Source organism: Ostrinia nubilalis, chromosome 8 (genome assembly GCF_963855985.1).
Source record: "Ostrinia nubilalis chromosome 8, ilOstNubi1.1, whole genome shotgun sequence".
Classification (NCBI taxonomy): domain Eukaryota; kingdom Metazoa; phylum Arthropoda; class Insecta; order Lepidoptera; family Crambidae; genus Ostrinia; species Ostrinia nubilalis.
The window spans coordinates 10,768,573-10,782,129 of record NC_087095.1 but is presented as its reverse complement, the minus strand read 5'-3'; the positions used below and the strand labels follow the sequence as shown (position 1 = coordinate 10,782,129).

The following is a 13,557-nucleotide window of genomic DNA, read 5'->3' as shown; positions in this document are numbered from 1 at the left end:
AAGCGATGACGCTACGCACTACTTACCACTGATTATATTTACTCTTTTTCGAGTTAGGGCAACAACCTGAACCTGACTCGATGACCCATTTGATGAAACTCTTTTCCTTTTTACAAAGTTAACGAGTCTCGTCAGACGTCAAGCAAATCACTGTTAAATTAATAAAAATTTCGTATATTAATTATCAGATTATAAAAAGAAATAATCAGCATTTTTCTTCAGTAAAAGAATTCGTGATACGCCAAATTCTTGAGTCATTTACTGTCGTCATCGCGCAAGTAAAAGTGATACCGACAAGGAGGTCAGCAACATAGCAAAAATAGCTTTCTATGGAAGATGAAAGCGAAATTGAATATGCCAGCAGAGCTCCGCGTATCAATATTTATTCTACAAATGGGTAAATAGTGCGTGCGCGCTTAAAGTTCGACTAATATTGTTAAACCATTGATTTAACGGCGGAATATTTTAAACTGCTTTGCTTCTTGATTTTCAGGCAAATAAAACAACTTGCTCTCGCGGTGAGAAAAGCTGGTTATAATGGAAACGTCTGCTGGGTGCAGTACAAATGAACATAAATTATTCAGATTCCAACTTGATGATTGATTGTTGAATGAATACACGAGGACGCACTATACAAGGCAACAGGTACACCACTTGTGTTATTGGGAATAAAATAGGTTTAATCTTGTAGTCTTGTCGTAGTGTCGGTGAGAAATCGTAACAATTTCACGATTAGCTCGAGAGCTGGCGCGTTTCATTGAGGCACGAGCTGAATGGCGTGATCTTAACCTACATTTCCCACATCCGCCGCAGACCCGCAAACACAATTGAAAATGTAATTGCTTTTTTACTTTAATCGTCTTTTATTGTTGGTCTTTTTCAATTATGCCAATGGTGTATTTTGCTCTACTTTTGAAGTTCAGCACACCGGCATGCAACATGAATTCGATGATTTTAGAACTAAACCTATCTATACTGATTTCAATTGACTGTTGAGAAACTATAACATCATTCATATCGGTATAAATAATGAATCATACAGTATCTATACAGTAGCCAGCTTAGCTACAGACAACCTTTAGGAATATAAAGTTTATAAGTAATAAGCTGACATTTTTCATTCTAGACATGACGCGACGCGACGCTAGAAGCATAATTAAATTTATTCGGGTTATTCCAGCAATGAGCCGTCTGTTCACAAGGAGAAATAGAACGGTCATATTTAGAAGCAGCATGAATGAAACGACAACATAAATAATATCCACTTTTCTGAACAGACTTGGGAGCTATTAAGATTAAAATGTTTTAGTAATTCGATTAGGAAATAACGTTGAGTAATTTTTACCAACTGAAAACAGTAGACGGGAAAACTGTCGCTGTCAAACTATACATGGCTAGAACCCAACCTCAGCTCAGTCAGCATAGCTCATTGCTCGTCTCTGTCTGCCCAATGAGATGACATCGAAAAACAAAAAGGACACACGAGTTTCGAATATCGAACGACTTCCAACAAGTGTGTCGCGCTCAAACATGCCAGTTATTTATTCAAATCATGGTACGACCGGAATTTCTTAATGGAGATGGTATTATTGTAATCCGGGTTAACACTATATCGGTAGCCTTGAAATTTAATATGGATAGACTATAGAATTTGACAGGTTCGACCGGTTGAGTGTAAGTATGTGCCAACTGAAGTGTCCCAACAGTAATGGCGATGTTGGGCTGTACCTACCGCAAGAAGAACTTTATTATTTAACAAATGAGTTACACATTTGCAAATTATAGTTAATAGCATAATTAACGAACTGCTTCAAAGGTTATTAAAAAACTATTAAACACTTTTAACGACCATCTCTAACACCTGTACGACATATAAGTATGTCGATACAGTTCCGACAGTCGACCAGTCTGAATAGACGGGTATTGCTGCATCCATTTTAAAATATGTATCATCTAAGACAAATATCCTCTTACAACAAAACTTATCTTAAAAGTACGGAACTTTAAGTTACATAATCTATACCGGGAAATACCCATCTGTTTATTTTCTCAGTCTAGCATTTTATAGAGCTGTGTAATTTGTTAGATCTGGTTTTTTGATAACATAATTATTTACAAAATAGTGAAAAATAAATGATTTTTCAAACAGACTAATTTCATCGTTTTTGGAATGCTGCTTTAATTATAAAATAACGTGAATAAATTACTACTTTATGCAAAACGAAAAGTGAACGCTTATTCGATTCTTTGCATGTTTAAACTGCATAGGATGCAAACACATATTTACATCGAATATGTCATCGATGATATAATCAATCAATACAACTGAGCCCTTATATTCATATTCTATGAGCTAGCGACTGTAGAATCACAATTATGGATTATACACTTGGGCCCACGTGCTTATACTACGTATACAAAAATTTACATCACTTGTTCATAAACTTTGCATGTGTTAAATAGAGCTTTTATATTAATGTTCAACATACGTACGATAACTTCAATTTTTTGTTTTTGGATACATTTCTCGAATAATGGGACAATAAAAAACACATCCGTTTTTGTAATAATTAAATCTCAAATAGAAAAATTAGCGTCGCCTAACGAGTCAATTCCTAAATAGGCTGATTCAAATAGCTTGCGTAATATTGAAATAAGTAATAAAGTTAATGTATTATTCTACGTTAAGTTAGTGAGTCATTCAACAATGTTACCTTTGAAATCGAGTGTGGTTTTAATAATATGATTAGCACGTTGTATTTTCCGTGGTTTCAAATCCGTAGTTGGCAACCAGCAATGACTAAGTGGAATCGCCATTTGTTATTTTTATTGCCATATAATCTAGTGCTAATTAAAAATAGAAATTGGTAAGATAAATTATAATTGGTAAATTAAATTCTCTGTTCTCCCAATATTTTCTCGAATAGGAAACTAATGGCTTATAAACTTTATTTATTGCAGTATTTTTAAAAACATTAGCATTATTATTAATTTCAAAAACAGGACGGATGTACATATAGAAATAGAAACCTAAAATTCTGCAATACCGTTTACTTTTGGTTGTTTAAAGTTAAAAACATCACATTACCTTTTTGTGGTTCCAGAGCACGTTGACAGAGGGCTTTCCGCGGCGGAAGTCACTCTGGTCGATGACGTCATCGTGGATCAGTGACGCCGAGTGGATCATCTCGCTGATCATCGCCACCTGCCGCTGGGACGGCAGCAGTGCACTGTGCAAACAGAAACACGCTATAAAACATAACAAAGTAGATATGAAGGCAGATTTAAAGCTTATGTGACTATGATTTAAAGCTGAAAATAATAATGGCAGCGGATTTTGTCAATTTGTGATTGACCTCTTTATAATATTGGTATAGTTTAAACAATATTGTAATCAATCATTTTAGACTGGATATAATGACGTACTAAGTACACCTAGCACCGTCCGATAAACGTACTTTGGGCTCTGTATATGTAGAGAGAGGATTATTAGCATGTAGCAAGTATTACGGGGCAGCAAGGTTCTGGAATGGAGGCCGCGTACCGGAAAACGCAGCGTGCGACGTCCACCTACAGGGTGGACCGACGACATCGTAAAGGTAGCAGGGAAGCGCTGGACGCAGGCCGCTACCAATCGATCAACGTGGAAACCATTTGGGGAGGCCTATGTTCAGCAGTGGACGTCCTATGACTGAAATGATGATGGTGATGATGATGAAGTATTACGTAAGTCAATGGAAGAATCATCCAATGCGTAAATAATCGTCGATTTTATCTGTACCTGATAATTCGACATGGAAAAAAAGTTATCGAACTTAAATTATCATTGCACTGTCTAACTACTCGTACTACACTGTTTGGCAACAAGTAAAATACTATAGGCAGCGTAGAATTATGCGATGCCATAAGCTGGTGTTTACAAACAAAAAATAAATAAAAATATTTTTCTAAAAAGTATGCCAGTCGGAAGCGCTATCAGATGATAGCGACACGTTAGTGACTAGCCTGCACACCTGGCAGCCAGTTGTGTGATTTCATAAGATCCGTTGCCACTCCTTCCTGTGGCCCAGAGATCTACTTTGGAACGGATTCCACAAAACCAAAACCATTACACACATATTTAAAGTAAGATCTTTAAACATTCAATTTGAATTTGGCAATCCATTTTATCTCAATAATCAGTCCTTGATATATTATCTAACATCACACTCGCACCCAACAAACGGCAGGGCCAACGATTAGCACTACAAATATTAAACGTGCTTATCATTTAACTGTTACTTATCTAATATTAGGTTCGTTGGCAATACAAGATAAAAACACCGTTATCAATAAACTGCGCTATAGACATGCTGTCATCAACTGGTTTAACCAACTAAAAAGCTGTGGGTATGCATAATAGGAAACCAGTCAAACAGTTGCATTATGCAGTATTTGTAACTATACAATATTATTTGTACTGCACTAATGTCTCCTTCGACTTGGTTTCTCCAATGTCAAGTTACAACAAATTTTAGAGATTAGTAAAACCCTTATTAATTAAGGATCTCCTGTAACAATCGCCTCTATAATCTAGTCATTAGATTAGATTCTAATGGATAGAGAGTTTGAATATCTCAATCCAAATATTTTGGATTCGATTTCCATTTCTAAGACACAGTTACACACAGGGTACAACTTAAAGATCACACAAATCCGTGTAACACAATTAGAACATTGCTCGAATGAGCCAGTTCATGTATAAAAATAAGTAAAGTAAAGATCCGCCTTTAAAGGCAAGATTTTTAGATGTTTTTGTTTGAAGTTACCGCTAAAATAAAGATTATCAGTTGTAATCTTCACATAAGGCGTGATGGTACACACAGGTGGATCAGGTCGGATAGGCGAAGTGCTATAACATTCGCTCATGTAACCAACTGCACATAAACAGCTGCCTTTGCGGGTCGTTACATGATGATAAAAATTGCATGTAATCAAACTGGAGTATAATGTACAAACGTATAGCCTGACCAGGAACATAAAAACCCTGGCATAGAGGCGCGTCAATTGCATTTGATAGTGCAACACTGAGTACAGTCGTACCTGTGTTAAATTAATAGGCTAACTTTATGTATCAGGATTCAGGATTACGGGCTAATTTGATATTTTCATAAATTAACGAAAAAATATTATTATAGGTAACCTGGTTTAAATAAATTAAATGAAACCATCAATCGAGCTAGTAGGATTTATTTTATTATTCATCAATAATCAAAGTCAGAACTTGAATATTCAACTGCAATGTCTGCTCATGAACGCTTCAAACTCGGTACTTCTTTCCCAATTCCATAAAATTCAACACTTAGAAAGTGACAAAAAATTTTAAAATTGGTAGTTGAAACAAACCACAGCTAATTTTCATAGTGGACTGTACTATACGATAAACATGTCAGTCAATTTGACAACCTTTGTCGGAAACATTATTCAATGAAAATATTGTCCGAACCCTTAGTATTTCTCTTCGACAAATACTTTAACACATTGTGAACCACTTTTCTTTCACGACTATAAAAAGATTTTAGCAATTTAATTCACAAAATCAATGGCGCACATTTAAAATAAAGTTTGTTTACACTTTGACAGCAATAGACTGACATGCAAGGTGACATGTCAATGAAGTTTTCAGTTACTGTTGCCATTAAAAGAAATTAGTACCATTAATTTTCCGCAACATGGCGAGGGTTTTTATGTTCCTGGTCAGGCTATACACAGACTTATCAATATCCATTGAACTACAATAAGTCAGTTTTTAAGTAGCTAGTTACGTAAATTAGTAAAAATAGAAAACCAATAAATGATAACGCTAAATATACCGCTTAAAAAGCGGCAGTCAAGACGTTAAGTAATTTGTTTTATGATGGCTATAAATGAGTGTTTTTTTCCAAGGATATTTTTAGTATGCATGAAGGATTTCGCTCATTTATAAATAATTCTGTTCGCAGCAGTAATATCGTAACGCACTTATCGCATCTACCAGTACTTTAAATATTCTCAGCATGTAAAGAGCAGTCAGCGGCGAATCACAGGGAGTGCGTGCACGTACTCTTCAATGGACAATTTGCTATTCATGTATTGAAATAAAAACGCTGATTATACAATTGTACTTATCGGGAGCAATAGGGTTTTTACAATAGTCTAGAGGAATCCCAGGCTATTTTAAGGATGTATAAGGAAAAAGTCTCGTGAATCACCGCAGGATAGGCGTGAGAAAAAGTAAATGTCTTTAAACTTAAACCTTTCAGGATCTTGACTTCTTTTAGTATGAATTTATTAATAAATAATGAACATTAATATTAATGGTAGAGACCCTGAAAATAGATGGATTTAATATCGTTAGTTGGATCTCTAATGAAAACCTATACCTTTGAAGTATGCCGCAAAACCTCGACTTTCTGAAGGCTATGTGCAAAAGAAGGTCATATCTGGCAGAGAAACGCTAATGTATTATTATTAGCGTGGGGAATATGACCAGACAAGTTGACGGCAGGTGGGACAAAAGCCTCAGCTGATGAGCGTAAGACTTATGTCACTTGCAGATGGATTCATGACACCAAAGCAAAAAAAAACCTGACTTGAGTAAATCGAAGAGCATAAAATAATAAATTTTCTTTTTTCAGTGGCAAAGCTTACGCTCAAACAAGTGGTTAATATCGATTTAAGGTGATAATAAAGAAGATGCACACACCAAGTTGTCCATTGAGAAATTGTAAAAATATAGAAAAACGCAATAGTCGAAGAATGCTCAGCTAGACATTGAACTATGTTGACCGCAATCATATTGCTAAATCAAAACAGTTGGGCAAGCAGCCGCCGCGTGTTAACTAATATACGCTGGCTGGCTATTAATGCTAAAACAAGTTTGCCGCGAACTGTCTTCATTACAAATAACTCGGCGATTATACATGACTAGACTTCTATAAATTAGAGTTTTGTTTTTATTTCTTTTTGAAATAGGAAGTAATTATATGCAAAAAATCACCTTCACACTCGGAAGTTAGTTTAAATATTTATTGGATGACGTTTAAATTCATGGTAAAATATTATAATGATAAGTAAAATATTAAGGCCTTTGTATGATGCGCAGTTTTACTATGACTACCGGGTACGAGTATCATCAGCTGGATGTATGCATTACATAAATTCATATTATAATAAATAGGATATACTGAGTTCTATTGTATTACGCACGTTCTCGTGAGGTCAGGTACAGTATTTTAAACTCAAGTAGTTTTTGTATTTTTATTTCCAGATACTTATCTAGTTAAAATTTTAACAATGTAAGCTGTCAGTGTGGGCGGTCTCTCAATTTGCAAGCCCTCCACTATTTACAGCTAATTTACATACGGTTTATACATAACGGGTTTTGAACGAACTAGAAGTAGAAGTTACGACGGACATTGCTGTAATCATTTTTTTCAATTATATGTGTATTAAAGGTCAAATATTCAATATGACCTTGTTCCTAATAACGTTACAGAAATCAGTATGACCCCGGCGATTAGTTTTTGAGGAGAAACTAGTTTGGTACAGTTTTTTTAATGAAATTGTTATTTTGTCAATTCATTACATCGTGTCATTAGTCACTTAGTGATTTATTTATTTATTTTATTTAATTACACAGTGATATACGAGTTAGATCATCTTCGCACCTAGTTGGGATTTTTCCCATTTTCCCCAAAAAAAGTCAACCTGTAGTAGTCCTGTGTAAACAATAATAAAGCTATAGAATTTGTGTTAGTATCTCAGTCGGGAAAAGTAAAATTTAATTTAATTTACAGCTTTATGTATGAGAACTCTACTGAATGCAGGTCCATATACTTAAATAATAAAAAGGTCTGTGTTCATCTAGACGACTACAAAGCTATGTCCACGCGACTAAGTAATAAAAATAAAAACAACAACTACACGGATCTGTGAAAATGTACGGAAACAAAATACAGAATCGCACTTGAAAAATAATGTCTTTGATCGGTTTAACTTTATAGGTACAATGACCTCGTATTTATCGCTAGGACGAATCGGATGTGATTTATATGGATGACAGGTTATTTTCCGCACAGATTGAATTTATAATATTTAACAACCTTTGACTTCACACTAGTATTTATATAATACGAATATTATATAATATACAATTCTTGTGTAGGAAGGAAACCAGATATCAATTGGAATTTCCAAACGGGTATAAAAGATATCATAATTATATTTTTTTAATACAGGTGTCCTTTTCAAGGTTTTATTTTAGGTGATGACTTCTAGATTTGATACAATATATGAGCATTATTCTATGTATAGGAGTGTAGGTCAATTTAATTAATGAAATAAATATAACGAAAATTGAGACCACCCGCTGAGTAAAATGAGAGACGAGATAATATTATTATGGGCGACGAAATCACTGTACGAAAAAGGTATGATCTTTGTAAAATTACTGAATTCTTGTCGACCACTCGGCATAGTGGAACGCGTACCATACTAAAATGCCAGAGGTCGCGGGTTCGATCGCTGCACACGACAATAATTGGTGTGCAATTGCATGAACTTATTGTGTGGGTCTGGTTTTCTATGTATAATATCTATGCACTATTTATATGTTTCAGTTTGTTCGTATCCATTGTCCGGTACTATGGGTACCGTACAAGCTGCTTAATTTGAGACAGATAATGGGATGTCAAGGATATTAATTGATTAACTCTTACCTATTTTCACCGTAGACGTGGTAGTTGACGGCCCGCGCCATAAGTATCGCCACCATGGGCCTGAGCGCCTTGCCCTGCCCGTCGAAGTAGTATGTAGCTATGGTGTTCAGTTCCGCCTGGTTCGTGTTTTTCTCCAGCTCCTGTTAAGCAGACGGACTACAGTCGAGTTGGGATCCAGCCTTTGAATATTGTAAAACAAGAACACATATTCAGATTAACATAACTTATTGGCATCAAAATGATGAGGAAAATCAAAATCGAAAGTTATAAACATTCTAGAGTCAAAACTCCAACAGCCTTCAGGATAAAATGTTACTTGAGTATCGTTTGGTTGTGCCTAGCAACGACGAGAAAAACAATCTATTAATAAGAAGACCAAACCAGTTGATAACGAAACGTTTTTTCTACATAATAAAACTCGTACCATTCTGTACGTTGACCCATAGAATGACGACATCAAACTAAAAGCCTATTATGTAACAAGACAAAAAAAATGAGATTTGGAACTATTGTAACTGATGAGTATATCTAATATTGTCTTAACTAGCTGGAGAATATTAATTAATAATTATTATTAACGTTTCATAAAACCACACACTTTATTTTAGCATACATCAATCGATCGTCAAGTAACACACAGTAAGCATGGCACGTAGGTACAAAGTGTAAAGGTCTATTAAAATTTAAAAAGTTTACCACCTGTAAATATTTACACAAATAGCTATAATGCAAATTCCAAGAGGCTTAAATATGAGCGAAGAATTTTAAAAATACGTAAAATGTCACACTGCGCTACGAGTAATAACCTGCATACTCGTAAGTACATGCTACGAAATGAGTGTGTAGTTACAAAATGTCGTAGTTATCAATCGTAGTTCTTTTGCTACGGTTTCGTAGCCCTTGCTACGGCATAATAAATCGTAAATGGTATTAAACTATGTAGATCTGCAACCAGTGTGATTAAATTTAAGTGTTGACGTTTAAAACATGGAGCTTGCAACACACTGTGTCATATGCATTTACTTGACGCAAGTCCTCTCGCAACTGTGGACAATGCGAATCTCCACATTAGCGTTGCGAAAAATTTACGAATGCCCATTATAGATGCTTTGCACTAATTTTATTGTGTTTAGCCGGATACGCGTTTGCATAAGTATACCTTCATATGAGTTAGTACATACACTGTATAATGCAATAAGATGCTACATTGTGAACAGTAAAGATTTCTTATATTTTTTAATGACACATCATGCTTCATTTAGGATAATTTAAGTTTTATTGAAAACAGTAAAGTTAATATTTCACGTAATAAAACAGCAAATATCCGCGTCTACAACGCCCATAAACATTGCCTATATTATGCTAAGATTGGTTTTGTTAACGTAACTAGTCAAGCCACCGCGATATTAACTATTCAAATTACTAGTTTTGATCTCCAAATCAAGAGGTTTCCTTATTAGTCATTTCTAAAGGCACACCCATGAACATCTGGCTTTATGACAGAACTACAGAAATTCTGTCTGTGCGAATACAGCCGCATTCTTTGGCTGATGGTCAAAACATTTAAGCACGACACGATTTCGCAAGGTGTCGTTGTCGTGTCGTCGAAAACAATACTCTCTTCGTAAACGTTGACAACAAAACGTAATACCACAACACTGCATAAGTAAGTATTTTCAATCCCTCTTGCTATTGTTTGGTGATTATATTGCTTAGTTTACTCTAGTCGTAATATAACAAGCCTCGCCTAGTGACAGTGGGAGGAATGTAATGAGGGCTATCGTTTTTATACTTAACAGTTGGCAACCCCTGGCGATTGACAGGACCTTACTCTACAGTGGCGCCATCTTGATGAGTGCAAATGCGATAGTCCTCCTACCACTTTAGCGCTCACAAGTTGGTGCCACTGTCTTCGCGACTAACAAGTGACAGGACCTTACTCTACAGTGGCGCTAACTGTTGAGCGCTAAAACGATAGCCCTCATTAAATGGATATGGGTGGGTACACCATAACCGTACATAGAAAACGCTTTTTTCTGTCTCTAATGAATTAACTTCTAAGCACTCTGTATCATTAATCAAGTTGATTTAGGTCTAAACACGCAGGCGCATTGCGAAACCCAGGTTGGACGGTGAGATCCACCGACTGGTATGCTGACTATTCTCAGTTTGAGAGGCACTTGATATTTGAATACTTTGCACAGTTCTAAATGTTATCAGATTGTAGAGTTGCACAAAATTGTGACCATTCTTGTTTTTTATCTACACACACTTGAAATAAAAGCAGCGTAACGTCTTAATAGAAAGTGACATACTGTAGAGCCATCTCAAAAATATGTTAAAATAAAAATACTTGGAACTCCAGTATGCGAGATAAAACCACGAACGATGACAAACTAAAATGCGTTTGCAAAATAAATTATTTATTAGTGGTCAAGAGTAGCGTATGCAAATTAAACAGGAAGGTTTAATAGAAATAAATAAATGGTTTGTGTGCTTTACCAATCCGTCAGTGGATGCCTACCACTTTGTTCCGCTACGTAGTCTTTGTCTTTGCGGCGATAATGAAAATGTTTGTAGTATCGGTACTATCGCAACAGAGTTACGCAGTTTGTCTCTAGGTTTCGTACTTGTCTTGCGAAATTAGCATTGAATACTTTTTTATTTTGAAGAAAGTATCTATAGTTTTTCCTGCATAGCCTGGTGAGCAGTAAGAAGGTCAAAGCTCAAGTTTCGCGCGATTTCACACGATGCACTTTCCATCGCCGCACTATTACAAAGCCCATTCATTATGGTTTTAATTAATTCGGAACAGGAAAGATTTATCATTGATGATTACGATATTAAAGTTCACAAGATAATACATACGATATTATACAAATTGTATTCGAAACGTAATTTAAGGAAATTGCAAATTGGTATTGTTTTTTTTATACTTGGTGAGCATATTGTTTTCTACGGTGACTTCCAAATTTTCGAGTAACACAATCGGGTAAAAAAGAAACGAAATAACAATAGTCTCATAAAAACACAATAAGTTAAAGTTCAAATTAAGTTTTATTTGCTTAGCTACGTTACAGGTTGTCATAACAAGTACAATACAATAACAATGATAAAATGAAAACAATTGTGAAACTTCGCTTCTCATAAATATTCAAAAGATTTTTTCAAAATCACATAGTTCACTCGCATCGACAGATACCCAAAGGTCAAAAAATTTTTCCACGAATACAACAAAATCCAAAAAAAAAAAAAAAAAAAAAAAAAAAAAAAAAAAAAAATCATAATAGGTAACTATAATCTGCTACACTATTTATTACTAGTATAAAATCGGATTTGATTCTAACATTAGTCGTTTTTATAATCTCAGTGTTAATGAAGTACCTTAACTGGCAACTTCCATACCATTCCATGTAGGAAACTGATGTGAAGAAATGTGCAACCACTGACCACGTAGGGAGCCTAGTTAGAGACGAGTTTTCCAAACAGAAAGTAGGCGAGCAAGTGGCCGCCACAGCCGTGGTCAATACTGGCAGCACTGCGTTGGTACTTCACTGGTAATACAAGATTCACTTACCAGTTTGAACGTAAATATCTATCTAGGAAAACGTCTAGACTATACTATCCTGCAAGAAAATACAACTAAACGTTTGCTAATTAAATTCCACAATTCGAAAACTTCGGAACTTTAATCAGAAACATTTGAATTGAAAATAGGCATTTCCTAAACAAGTTGTTTTAAATTGTGTATCTTAGACACTATGGCATGAACATGAATAACGAAATTATAAACATGATTATCACTTTCTAAGATTAAGCACAACTTACAATTGAGTAGGCATGAACGCGCAAATGATCGAGCTCAGTTTTCACATTCGTTAAGTTTTATTGTTAAAATGAATGTACTCTCATAATACTTATATTCGTAATGAATGCACAATCATCATCAAGACCGTGAAAATCTTTCTTTACGCTTCGAGTAAATTATTAACGATAATCTTTAACAGGAATCAATTAATACTCTTCGTTAAAATTCTTCAAGTGTTTTCCTATAATTAGCGCGATAAAAGCCCATATTATATACACATTAACAAAAATTTGTAACGACATAATTCAGAACCAAAGAGGATAATAATCACGTCGCCAAAAGCCAATAAAAAAACTGACCTTTCGTTCGGGTCATTAAGATAAACGACAATCACGATGCCGATCGGGTTACGACCAGATTGAAGTGATTACAGGCAAGTAGGTACCTTATTTTACTGCAATTAAAGATCAATAAATAACATTCAAAAGCTCGTAGTCACTGTCCAGTTAATAAATTTACACCAATCTGATATTCTCTTTATCTATAAAGGAAATGCGAAATGCTCATCTTAAGTGAATTCCTCTTTTACATTTCCTTTAACTCTTGATTTTGTCTGAAGCGGTCGTTGAACTTTAAAGTTTTTAAAGCTTCACGTTTTTAATTACTGATTAATTAAATATGAACCGGTATTTGAGTGCATGAAATATTTCGTAAGCGATAATGTAAAAAAACTAGAAGGCTACAGGTATCATACTGGTAGGTATCCAAAGTTATTGATAAAGACACGAACCTGCAAGATTCGATACAGAAAACCCTCCAATGGGTTAGTAGTAGTTTCGCACGATTTTCCTTTGCACGAATGTGCGAAACGTACGAATGTGCGAACTTTCAAAAATATTTTTTTAGTAGGCGTTTCGCCCGGATGTATTAAAAGTATTAAAATCGCGTGCGAATCGACTCTTTTTTGAACTATTAGTATGCGATTACTAGTTCTCATTACATTTCGCCCGG

The 13,557-nt window shown here is 35.1% G+C and overlaps 1 protein-coding gene across 1 annotated transcript in view; it reads right to left on the bottom strand.

Moving 5' to 3' along the window:
• LOC135073949 (all trans-polyprenyl-diphosphate synthase PDSS1) overlaps nt 1-13,557 on the bottom strand; it is a 54,006-nt gene that overhangs the window by 26,919 nt on the left and 13,530 nt on the right. The window contains exons 3-4 of the mRNA XM_063968213.1: nt 8,739-8,878; nt 3,089-3,230 (exon numbers count right to left, since the gene is read on the bottom strand). Of these exons, the coding sequence (XP_063824283.1) occupies nt 3,089-3,230; nt 8,739-8,878 (282 nt within the window). The remainder of the gene's footprint in view (nt 1-3,088; nt 3,231-8,738; nt 8,879-13,557) is intronic.